The following is a 13,544-nucleotide window of genomic DNA, read 5'->3' as shown; positions in this document are numbered from 1 at the left end:
CTATTATACCTTTTAAACACTATTTTGCATTAAATGGGCCCATTCCCCAATTACGCAATATGGGTTGTTTATCAATTTTGGTAGCCCAACTTACTCCATCTAGGCCTGGCCCAATTAATAAAATGATGAACCAAATTAAGCATTTTAAGATTGTGAAATCAAGTTAGGCCTAACCGAGTTCCAAACTTCCAATAATGTTTCTTTTTCCTGGCAATATTGGAAAGCAATTTCATTTCAAACTAAGAAAAATAGAAAACCAGGAAATGAATCTTTGATTGGATACTGCACTAGAACATCTAATTGAGAGCTCCCTTGGCTAGAAGGTGAACATGCCAATTGCTGGATTGAGGAATATGAAGAAATTAATAGAGCTAAATTCGTAAAACAAAGAAACAAGATCACCTAAGACTACAGTAGAGTCAGAATCTAGGCTATGATCATGTCCAGAAAGTGCAATAACCAAAGATAAAACAGTCTAAAAACACAGAAATCTGGGTAAGATCTGAAGCAACAGCAAGCAAAAATCCAGCATGGATTGCTTTGCTTCAGCTTCTGTTGTTGCAGCATAAACAGCAAGACCGGTCAAGCATTGCCCTGCAAGGAACTTGATGATGAATCACCGACCACTACAACATGAGCTAGCTCTCCACTCCAACAATGTCATATCGATCTCATAAATCATTTAAAATTTTCACTTATATGTTTGGTGAATTTTCTTTACTTAGAGAGAATGGATGCTTCATTAAATTACATTAGTTTATCACCTTCGATTCCATATCAGTTCTAACCATCCTTCTCTATGTTAAACCCGAAACTAATAAAGTACCACCTTGGTTCTGTTATACTATTCCAGATTTTAACCAAGTTCTTTTCTGCTTGATCTGGAACTAAATATTCGATCAGGTCTTCTGGGTTTTTCAGTCCCTGTGTTCAATGTTTTATTTGTTAGTTTATTGGGTTCAACTTTCTTTTCTTGGCCGACATATCATTCCAGATCTGAATCCCTAAACGCTTTCCTCCACTCTCATCTTCGTTCTCTGCTATTCCTCCCCTACTCCAACTCCCATGCAACTGAACATCCCCTCCTTCGATTCGAACCGGTGCAACAACCTTCATCAAACCCTAGAAGCCATTGCTCGGATGCTTAGGGTTTCAACAGAAGTTGATTTTGGTCCTAAACTTGATGTGCTTTGTAGAAAAAAAGACTAGCTTTGGTCACACTTAACATGCAACGTGTGAGGACTAAGGAAGGACTCTATCTACTTTCACAAGAGTTGATAATAGTGATGAAGAAGTGCAAACCAGAAACGCCAACTTGGTTCAAAAAAAAAAAAAAAAAGCAAAGAAACTCAAGATTCCAATGATGATCAGACATTGTTCTTCACCGTTGTGATAATGGAGCTGCTCCAATGGTGGCTAATAGAGCCTGTTGATCTGGTTCTAGCCTTAATAGCCTGAATGAATGAATGCTGTTTACCAACTTCTAGAACTTCTTTTAAGTTCTCTCTCATCATTCTACTAGTCATCCTTCTCTCTCTCTCTCTCTCTCTCTCTCAACTTTTTCAAGTAGTTTCCTTTTATGTTTTTATTTTTTTGTATCCGAAACACAACACAATGCTATGATTTTGGGTTGTGTTAGACTTAACAAACCTAGCACAATCCATGGACTTAAAACCCAGCACAGCCCAAGTGCAATCCCTGCTCAAAAGGCCCAAAAGATACCTATTTGGGGTTGAAGAGAAGAGAAATATAGAAGATACCTTATACTGATCTTTGATGAATAATCTCATCAATTTCCCAGAAACTCCAAACAATTTCTTGAGTGGCTTTTGCTTCTCTACCCAGTAATGTACAGTCTGAACAATTAAACTAAATCTCAGTAACCACAGTACTCCTATTAATAAATAGTTAATAAGGTAGCTATATATGTACACTGCATTGATTCCCCATGCCACCACAAGGTTTTCCATCGCATCATCTAAGGCTGTGCGTGCATGTTTCATATTTGCCTGCCCTGCTTGATTGACTCAATAAGCCTCCATGTCCTCATCTTCTAGGGCATCTCCACCATCACCATCTTGGCCTCAGGATCCTCGATCCTCTACATGCGAGGGTAGAGAACACATGCTCCCCTAACACCTATGTACCAATGTACCATATTTTTAGGATGGACTTCACTTCTGGTCCATCTTAATATCAGTGCTTAGAGATAGGCCCCCTCATAAATGTGTGTAAAAGGGTGTGATGGAGCACAGTCCTACACTTGCGAGTGGAGAATCCGAAACTCAGACTCCAAGGTCTGGACCTATTATGTACTCTCCATCCATTCCGACACTAATCAGATTGCTAGCTGATCATCCCATCTACCTTGAGGGTTGCCCTTCTGAAATGAATTGTTGATCCTTTAGCTTTCAAAAAATGGAATAGGTGTTGCCCACTCAAATGTATTTATAGGTGAAATTACCCACAAAGATGAACATACGTGCAAAGGAACTCACCTCAAGGGTGCACACACGTAGAGCAAATTATTTCATGTCTTTCCTTACCCATAACCACCCTAATTTTCTACAACATAATTGCATGGGGTAATTTTCATTTTGATACCCAATGTTTGATCAAGTCATTTTGAATTTTTTTTAAAATATAAATAAATAAACAACATTTTGCATTTTAGTTTACTTGTAACATCTTAAAACAACTAAGGATGCATCATTAATGACCAAAAAGGCTTCTGTTAGTTTAATTAATTATTTTTATGACTAAAATGCCTAAATGTCTTTATCTCCTTGTATACGTCTTTTCTCAACCTTACCAAACTAAATATCCACAAAAACAAAGAAGAAAAGTTAGCCTGAGGCATCCATAAGGTAAACATGAAATACTCCAAACAGGGAACATGGAATATTTTTAGAGAATGAATGCCAAAAAATAATAGACAAAAAAAGAAATCAATCTAAGAAACACCAAATTTAATGTAGTTCAAACACCTACACGGTGTGCTACGTCCACAGACAAAGAAGAAGAACTTGAAATATAAAGGAAGAATATTACAATGAAGATCTCAACCCAAAATTGCCAGAATAGCATCACAAAACTCTCCCCCTAATAAGAGAATCCCAAACCAGAGCAAGCCCTTCACATGCAAATCAAAGATCATTTAAATTGCCATGAAAAGACATCAGTGTGAGTCCATCTTTAAAAACAAACACCCTCTCTTAATATATCTACAGCTCGACACAAGAAGTGCATTCTTTTCAAAAGTGAAAAATGGGTTAATATTATACAAAGTGAAGAGTCTAATGATGTCCCATTTACAAATGCCAAACAGTAAACAACTTAATTAAGCACTTGAGTGAATGGGAACAAAGAAATAAAACAAAGTGGTTAATTGGGATGATAACCTAAGTGCAGTACATCACATCAATTAATTAATAAGCTAGCTAGTTAATGTAATTATGCTTAATTTCTATTATATATTTTGGTAGAAAATCTATCATGATTAATGATGTTAAAAAAAAGGGTTAAGGTAAGCACAACTCATCATTAAATAGAAGCAGACAACCCACCATTAAATCTGCTTCTTTCCATGATGAAGTTGTTTAGGTGTTCTTTAAGTTGCCGACAGACTACTTAAGCAACACTAATGGAGGCAGAAGCAAACCTAACATGTATCTTTTACTAATCTCCCTTTATAGTTGACAAGAAGTACACTTTGCATTTTTTGATTTCCTTTAACTTTTAGTAGTATGGAGCCCCGTACCAGCCCACCTAACCACAATGAAAACAAACAGTAATTAATGATAATCATAAAAGTTAAACTAAAAATTAGACAACATCTTAGATATGATTCTGGTTTAATGAGTAGCCCTCGTGTGATAAGCTCCCTTTCGGTTACCTTTATGTCAACCCAAATCCAAATCACCCAAGTGGGGGCAAAAAATAATCTCTCGAGTTATATGATACATGGGAAAAAGATAGTTGAGTGATGAAGCTTAGAACTTTAACCAGGAAAAAGAAAAAAGAAAAGAACTTATGAAACTTAAACTATTTCCTCTATTTTCAGATGATTTGTGAAATTTTGGGCAAAAAAAGATGATTTATGAAATTACTTGTGCCTTCTTTGTGATTATATTTGATGCACCAAAATTTGATATTTTGGTAGATCTCCTCGTCCTATGCTTAGAAGTGTCTTCCGATTAGTCGTCTTTACATGTTTGTTTAATTTCGGTATTCATCATGGTTTGAAGTCTCACGAGATCTCTTAGAGACCTTGGCCAAGATCTCATGCAAGTTGATATACCTAAAAAATACAATTTCTAGGCCGAAATCTTGGTTTGGTTCGAAATCTCAAATCTCAGCTAAATTTAATCTTCATAAATATCCCTCATTTGTCAAGACGACTCAAAATATCTCAATCTCGACACTCCTTCCCCTTTTTTGATTTTGTTGTTTTGGTTAAATTTTTCGCTAAAAAGTTGATCGTGTTTTTGTTTAGGCTACATCAACCAATTATTTAGCTTATCTATGACAAAAATCTACTAATTTTGAAACCAGTCTTGAAGCATGGTAACTGCTCTTCCCAAACTTCATTTAAAAAGACAATAACATCTCTACACTAGTTGATCAGAAGTTCGAAGAATTGCTTAGTCATTGATTTTTACTCGTGTACTTTGGTGCTATAACTTATAAGTACATTGATCATGTAATGTGAAATTGTGAATAATAAAACATTTTTGATGTATTATTTGAATTTAAACCTTTAAATTTTCATTTATATCAAATAATTGTTGTGCAAATCATGTTTTATAATTTTACATGCTTCCAAAGTTAGAGTCAAATTAGAATTTGTATATATACTTGTTTTCTCACCAATCTAATGCCACATTGCGTTTAGAAGAACTAAAATAGGTTAAATACCAAATTCAAGCCCAACCAGAACCCTAATCCCCACCGAGATTTGCCCATGAGTTGGACTGAATTGACTAAGGAATATTACCACACATCAGCCAAGATCTTGTGAGATTTCGGTTTTTTAGGGAACCTAACCCTTTATTGAGTCCGAGATCTCAAACCATGTTTATAATTCTCTCTTCATTGTAGGTCATATATGATTCACAAGCAGTGCTAAACCTAATCCTTCAAACTCCCTAGCTGGGGCGGATCTAGGTTTCAACATGGGGGGGGGGAACAAATATTACAAAATCTTTAGTACTAATATTTAGAAAGAAAACAGTACTTCAATAATTCAAAATTTTATATTAAATTCTTAGAAAATCAAGAACAAGTGAAAAGCCATGAAACACCTTTCTAGCTTCAATGTCATAATGAAACTTGACAATCTTTGAGATCACAAAAATCCTCATGATTTGATTTGCAACAAACTTTTCAAAATTCAAATATATAGAATCTTATCCAACGTTACAGGTGTTAGAGTCTAGAACTCTAAATATAATACAAACTCTCCCATTCTATTGTGTTTTGAATTCTAGGATAGGGTGTGAATTGGATTTGGTGTATTAAAAATATATGCTCTCTCACATCAACCACAAATAAAAATAATTAATTAATAAGAAAAATAACAAGAAACTTTTGTACTCTTATTCATAATTTTCAACACTTATATATTAAAAAATAAATAAATAAAAGAAAAAGAGTCAAAGAAAAAAATCAAGAGAGAAATATTAAAAATAAACCAAAAAATAGAGAAAGAAATAAGAATACCTAACTATGTTCTCTTGAAAAGATTTAGGAGACAAATTTATCTTTTTCAAATCCCAGTTTTCCTTTCATTGGTGTATGAGGAAAGAGGAGAGAAGATGAGAGAATAAAACAGGGAGAAATTTAAGACTCATGGGTTAGTTTCTATGTTATCCCTCTTCCATTCCGTGCGGACCAATGCAATGTTTCAGAGAAGCAAATCCTAGTAGATTTGATGAAATATCGAGTCAATCGCAAGATTGCAAAGTTCAAATGTTTAGAGCAGTTGGCTACTGTCATACGTAGGATCTTCTCAGAGATGCCCTTCAACATCCTCGATACATGGAGGGATGAAACTTGATTAAATGATTGGTAAACCACGGTCATACCTCGGAGTCAAAACATCGAAATAGCCTTTCAACAAAAATAACTAAGATAAGAAAAAAAAACAACCAATCCCACCCCCTAGAGTTTACTCATATAGAAGCATTAGATAATGCCTTTTCAACTCTCCCATTTATTTGTTTGTTCTACATACATACAGCTTTTCCTTCTTTTTAGCACAAATGATCCATTAGCCAAAAAAAAGTTCCATTAAATCTCATCATAACCTTGTTAAATCCAATGTACATTCTCAAATATTTTATTCTTACCATAATAGTTTCCCCATTATCCCAATACTCAATTATTTTCCAACTTGCAATATTGGTTTGGTATATGGGCACCAACCCAATCTTCTAGAGCCTCAAAAAATTGTGGACATCATCACTAAGAGAGCACCAACGTGGAAGTCACGTATGCATCACTAATTTGCAACTTAAACCCTAATTTGACTTGCATAGCCACAAATTGGTGTTAAACCACATTGAACCACAAAACCCATCCAGTTAAACCGGTTTTAACCGGTTCGGCACTACAAAACCATGCATGGAAAGGATTATACAATATTTTGGCTGGTTCGTGATTCATGAAGTGATCGATTTTCGCAGTTTCACCTCTTAAATCTCAGTGGGTTTATAAAAGAAGAGCTAAGAATCTCATAATGGGTAGGGTCGCTCAGAACGACTCGTACAAAGCATGAAAGGGACGACACAGAAGTAAATCCAACGTAACATGAGAGACGAAATTCTCTACGTACGTAAACAGCTTGCATACAATAATATTTTATCCCCACACAGACAGCTACGTTCTTCACAGCCTCAACGATTACACTTTACACCCACCCCACTATAACCCCAACAAGCAAAAAAATATGGAAAGAAGCTTGCAGGATTTCCTCTTCTGGCAAGATACACAAGTAGCAGCATGAAGAATAATGGAAAGAAATATTCTTCTAAAATGAGTAACGAATCAGTCAGGTATGACAGAAAGAAAGATGGCAGAAACACAGGCTTTTTACTCCAGGAGCAAAGGACAATTATGTAGAGCCACTAGGAACATTGGAAGATCAGTTCAACTCTTTCAATCTATATACAGTTGCAGACCAAGAAAATTCAAGAGACGGGTCATGTAATGTTCAGAATATTACCCAGGATAGAATAACCAAAATTGTATCAAGAAGGAAGTGAGGAAGGAAAAAATGAGCATCAAAACCATGTCAAGGATAACCCAGTGATTCATAAACATACAGTCACCACACAGCACTTCAGAAAGAAAAGAAAGAAGACTAAAATGCAACCACAACAGAAACCACCAGATTCATATGATATCATATGATTCATATCATCAAGGGCTACAGTGTTATTGAATAACTATTCTTGGGTAGCAACTTCCAGACAAATTAAGTAGAAGATTTAAATGTTGAAACCCATGGACAGAAGATTTTTCTATTGTTCATAATGCAAGTCTCAACAAGTTACATGGAATTTATTGACAACCTGAAAACCATGATTTGAGGTTTTACAAAGCACCATTATGACACTACAGAATTCTGAAGATGCCACAATTTACAGAATTCCAGACAGACAGAAAACAACCCAAAATAACAACAGCTCAGATATAAGTAGCCAACAACAGGATCCAACTAGCCTGATAACCATTGCTGCAGTTGGGCATAAACAAAAAAATTGACACTAATAATATTAAAGACATGTTAATAAATTTGTTTTGAAGCTACATAAATTTACACATTCCAGGAGATGAAGGCAACACAAGAAACCCTATTTGATAGAATGAACATGCATCAGAATCTATGACATGTTACTCCAACTCATTAGCAGATTGGACTAAAGATAAATCTGAAAAACAGGATTGAGTTATTCAAGGTTCAAATTTAAAGGTGGAATGCAGAAGCTTAAACAACAGACACAAGTACATGAATACAATAAAACATAAGCAAACACAGAAGCTAATATCTTATTTGAATGGCACAAGTATAATCTCAGCTAGTTGGTATCAGCAATATGGAATGTCTTTTAATATTTAACTTGAGCATCTTACATTAAACACTTTTCCTTGGTTTTTCATATTGCATAAGATGTAATAATACTGTTGATCAAGGTCGGTAAACATTCCAAAGTTGTCCAATTACCTTGTGGTGGCAGGGGTGGACATCAGTGAGGCCAAAACACAATACAATAGAAGCTCACAGTCCCATCCAACTGGTCAAGAGTCAGCAAAACGAAAACTAGCTTGCAATAGAGGCTAAGAAGATTCAAACTTGAAAAATTACTGCAAGAGTCCACTATGTAATAATAAAATCATAACAATTATTTACTATTCAGTACACCTTTTGACCCATATGGGTGCTCAATCTGGGATGAAATTCGAACAATGATAAACGTGATACATGGCTTCTAACGAGTCATAGATGCTAATTCTTACAAAGTGGAAACTCATGAACTACAGTATTAACCAAGACAATAACTAGGTGAACATCATTTAACTCAATCCATTAATGAATCACAGAAAGTTGTAGGGACTCCAGCCTCAAAATGCAATTATGAACGACTGTCAGTAGCACAGTGAATCATTTCCCTCAACCCATACAGACCAGCCTCTCTGATTTTTACCATTCCATACATTTGAAAATTATTTGGCCAAAACGATTGGGGTACAACTAGACATTCAAAGCAAGTTCATAGATGCCAGATCACTTATATGTTGGTGTAAAAGAAACCCCAGAAACTCAGCAAATGCACATACAAATAGTTCCCTCAATATATCTAGTGAAAATGTTTCCACCATACAGTATTAATATCAAAACTTCCTTTAAACTTTAGCCTAAGTACATTTCTCAACTTCTAATAGCTACAACAATGGTATTTACATTTCAGGAATAGAAAGACTAAAAATAGCATCTAGTCCATAAACCCAAATCCACCCCTTGAAAAAAAATGAATACATATTACATAATACACCAAAGAAGTTTTCTAATTTTCCAGTCATATAACTTAAAAAGCTTGGTTTCTTGATAGCTTCTACCCTTCAAGAAGGGCATAGAATTTTGGCATCACAACATAGGAACTGGTAATTCACACGCAAATAGAAGTTCTTCCAGAAGAAGAGAAAGGAAAAGAAGAAGAAAAAAGGGGGGGGGGGGGGGAAGGAAGGGAATGGATGAGAGAAACTATGTGTATGACTGTTTTCTTCAATCAGTGAAGTTGTGCAAAACCATTCGAGAAGAAACAATGTAAAACCAACTTATGCAACTTGTAATAATCAAGAAAACCAACATGTCAAACCAAAATCTTTAATTCATAGGATACATCCCTCTCCCCCATTCCCTATTTCGACATACCTGTGTCTTCAAGTGTATCTCGACTAATACACTGGTTCCAATTTCAATTCTAACTCTAACATATGCACTAGGAGGATGTTCGCACATTGCACACATTTTAGAAACTGTGATGAGATGTCAATATTAATCCAAAGGAAACAAGTAGGCAGACATGTTAGTCAGGGAAGCATGACAAAACAAGTTCCAGAAAGCCTATTAATTCAGAGTAGTCAACATTGCACAAAAAGGCTCTTCTGAAAGACAAGCACTTGCTACCTGCAGCATCCAGAAAGATCTAAGGATTCTTAAAGAAAAGTGTCAAAAGACGGCAATCATATCAGTTGGGCACATAATGAATTGAAACCAACCTAAATCCCAATCTACCGAGAAACAATAATAAATAAAGGTCAACTAAATAGGACTACTGTGCTACAAAATCCTGAGCTTACTTACGAATTGTAATCCTAATCATAAATACAACATACAGATCCCAAGAAACACTTAAGAGTGACAAATGTGACTGCAATATTAAATATAATTACTGTATTAGGCACTAAGCAGACAGCACAAAGCTCGAAAATTTACAAGCTAAACAACTGACAAGGAGCTGGAATAGCGACAGGATATACAAGGTTAGACATCATATACAAACAATGAATTAATAACCAAAACTACTCTAAGGTAGATAGGACATGTTAGGGACATGCAAAATATACTGTAGCAATCGTGAACACCCGGGAAATATCTAAAGCAAGCTCATCAAGTATACTTGCTTCCTTGAATGGACAGTAAAGTCTTCATTATCTCCCAAACATATTTAAAAAACACCAATCAGTAGAACACAGCAATGGATCTTTTTCTTAGGCGAAAAAGATGGTGACATTCTAACAACCATTGAGCTGGTGCCTAAAGCTTCACAGTGATGAGAAAGACACCAACCAAACACATGTGTGACCTCCCACAACAAAATAATGGTGAGGACTGTTCACTAGTCATCAATGATGGACAAATCAAGATTTTCCCTTCGCTTGAGCTGGATTTACCATGTAAATCAATCTCTCTCAAGCAATAAAAAATTACATTACAATTACAATTACAACACAAGAAAGGTTAAAGTTCATCAGTTGAACAGAAGAAACTTTCCCTTTGTCTAATATATCCAAACTAGTAATCACTTCAGAACTAGTTACTGTACCATGAGAGAGAGAAGAGAGAAGTGAGAAGAATAAAGTAGGAAGACTAGCTAACTATCAGTCGGAAGAAAAACAAACCCCCCCCCCCAAAAAAAAAAAAATCATCGCCTGAGGTTTCAACAAATAATATCCCCTACCCAAACAGCATTCTTCTTATTTTAAATTTAAAAATAAGTGCTCCACTTTATGCAGCTAGATGACTATTTTGGTAAACTGAGGAACAGATGATAAATCAAGCAAGCAATTTATAAAAAGTAAGAAATTCAATAATGCAGAAGAAGCTTTATAGAATCAATAGGGATAACAGAAGTTAAGACAAAACAAGTTTACAGGAATGAAGACTACAGTGATTTTACTAGATACCCTATCGAACAATTCAGTTGGACAAGGAAGTAAAACCAGACCCACATTGTCTTTCCCTCCAAGCCTTTCAATTTATTGAGTTACCATAACCCGTACCTCCAAGCAAACCACCACCAGAAGCACCATAAACATCAGAAGGATCCATAATAGGCGAAGAGCCTCCATTCCTTCCACCACCTCCGCCACCACTTCCACCACCACCACCACCACCTCCTCCCAAGTGTAACTCTGAAAGATTTGGAAACCCTTCTCTCCCTTCCACTCCCTGGTCATATAGGAACCCTTTAAAGACATGCCCACCAATCTTCACAACAGCTTGGTACGCGTACTCGTCTTCACCATCATCAATAGCAGTAACACGAACGCACTTAAAAACTGCTGGTGCCCGTATTTGGCCAGGCAATGCCTCTCTAAAACCCGCATCTAATTACAAGTGCATCAAGCAAACAAACAAAAACCCAAGTTAGAAATTCTTGTTCAATTTCGATTATAAAGCTTTGAAATGAAGAAAATTCAAACCTTGATGGCTAGAGCTTGTATCAAAGCTTCTTGGAGGAGTATTATTAGATGTGGAAGTATGAGAAGTAGTGGTAGTTTGTGAAGTAATAAGCCTAGGCTTCTTGACACCAGAAGTAGACCCAGAAGAAGCACCGGCGGTGGTTCCTGCCGCTGCAGATAACTGACGTTCACGGCGACGAGCTGCTGGAACCCACGTGCTTTTCACGTGAGTTGCGCAATCAAAACCACGGCTTTTACAGCAAGTTCTACACCGGCGGTGATTACAATCTTTTTTGGCTTGGTTTCCACAATCTTGGCACGTCGGAGCAGATGAAGAAGTTCCGGTAATACCAAAAGCACCGCCACCAGTGCTAGATTCACCTCCACCGCCGGGGTTCAGAAAATTAGCAGAATTGGTGTGATCTAACAGCATGGATTTCTTAAGAAAGTTGTTCTGCTGGTTCTGCCAGAACTGAATTTTACTATTACTAGAGCTACTACGATTGTTGATGTTGATATTGATATTATCATCATCTTCGTCGTCGATTCCTATGTGGTTGCCGGAAGAAGGAAGACAAGGAGCGGCAGTGAGAAGAGGGATTACACCGACACCAACGCCCACACCGAGAGTGGTTGCGGCGGCGGCGGCGGCAGCAGCAGCAGCGTTGGAATTGTTTATCTGGTGGTGGTGGTGGTGGTGGTGGTGATGGTCGGAGATCATGGGATCTTGGTGGTGCTGAGAGTTGTTGTGATGAAACGAAGAAGCGGGAGCAACAAGGAATACATCTCTAAGACCCACCATACCCATCTCCTGAGGAAGTCCGTAATTGATCTGGTGGTGGCGCGTCGAGGCCGAGGACCAAGAAGCAGAAGCAGTGCCGGCTCCATTTCCGGCACCGGCGGTTGCAGGTGCGGCATTAAAGCCGAGAGAGAGATCGTCTGCGCGGCCGGCAGAAGAGGATGAAGCCACCCAGTCTGCAAAAGCTCCGGAATCCGAAGGGAACCTCCTTGTAGTAGCCACAACTGCGGATTCTGATAAGCAATCAAAATCCAATTCTGGACTTTTAATCTTTTGTAATTTATTTTCCCCAGAAATAAAAGAGGAAAATTCTGCTTCTGCAATCTTCTGTGGTTGATCTTAATCCAACAACCCAAACTATCTACTGTGAATCTATAGGGGGTACTCTGAAATTCCTTCTGTGTGTGTGAAACAGAAGAGCTGAGTGAAAAATATCCTCTCTTAGGTCTCTTGGGTCTCTCTTGGGTCCCCTTTTTCTTTTTTTCTGTTTTTCTTCTTTTTCCCTTCTCTCTATTTACTATACTACAACTTCTGTCGCTGCTTCTGCTACTACTGATGCTGCTGCTGTTTCTGCCACTGACTTTTTCTGTAGAAAAAAGGGTTCAGAGCCGACTGAGCTTCCAGCCCAGAGAGAGCAAGACCGAGAGCGAGAGCAAGAGAGAGAGAGAGAGACAAATAATGTGATAACGAACCTATCTTCTTCTCCTTCTTCTTCTGCTGCTACTGCTTCTGCTTCTGCTTCTCATATACTCATCACAGTCCCAGCAAAACTGTTCTGTTCTCTGCCTCTTCGATTGTTCTTGCTTCGACCCTTTTCTCTTCTCTCATCATTTAGCTGAATGAGGTGAGAGAATGAGAAATGGGTTTTATTTCTTCCAAAAGCCATATTGGCTGGGCTGGCTTCCTCTTAATATCACTAATCATTCACTCTCTCTCATACTCTTTCTCTTTCTCTCTCTACAGGAAACCTTTTTCGTTGTTTTTGGAGTCTTAAATATTTTTTTGTAAGCATCTGTGCCATTGAATAGAAGAAGGGTTGGTTCCTCTTCTCTTCTCTGTTCACTCGTCACTGCTCTAAAGTCACATGACATCTTTCTTTTCGGCAATTTATCGGGACTTGAATCGTATCGGGTTTTGATTCGGTTCTTCCCAGCCATTTCTTCTGTAAATCTGTAAAATCTCCACCTTTACAGAGAAACCAGCCTGATCACAGACCCCATGAAATGAAATGAAATGATCTCTCAAAAGCCAAAGCAATTCAATCGAACACATTCGA

At 37.2% G+C, this 13,544-nt stretch overlaps 1 protein-coding gene across 1 annotated transcript; it reads right to left on the bottom strand.

The window, feature by feature from the left end:
- Positions 1–10,720: 10,720 nt before the first annotated feature.
- On the bottom strand, positions 10,721–13,281 carry LRP1 (Lateral root primordium (LRP) protein-like protein). Its single transcript, XM_089138345.1, has 3 exons — positions 12,961–13,281; positions 11,491–12,854; positions 10,721–11,394 (listed from the first exon to the last, which is right to left on the bottom strand). Exons 2-3 carry the CDS (start codon positions 12,275–12,277, stop codon positions 11,039–11,041), a joined length of 1,143 nt encoding a protein of 380 aa, XP_088994471.1. The 5' UTR covers positions 12,278–12,854; positions 12,961–13,281; the 3' UTR covers positions 10,721–11,038.
- Positions 13,282–13,544: the final 263 nt, after the last annotated feature.

This window comes from Hakea prostrata, chromosome 10 (genome assembly GCF_041222555.1).
Source record: "Hakea prostrata isolate BN-2017 chromosome 10, UWA_Hpros_2, whole genome shotgun sequence".
Classification (NCBI taxonomy): domain Eukaryota; kingdom Viridiplantae; phylum Streptophyta; class Magnoliopsida; order Proteales; family Proteaceae; genus Hakea; species Hakea prostrata.
This window is presented reverse-complemented; position numbering and strand designations above follow the sequence as displayed.

What these genes read in the sequence shown, in the direction of transcription:
- LRP1 (XM_089138345.1), bottom strand. Translation starts at nt 12,277, where the DNA reads ATGGGTATGGTGGGTCTTAGAGATGTATTCCTTGTTGCTCCCGCTTCT. An exon ending in TACAAGCTCTAGCCATCAAG is followed by an intron (nt 11,395 to 11,490) that starts GTTTGAATTTTC and finishes ACTTGTAATTAG; the next exon opens with ATGCGGGTTTTAGAGAGGCA.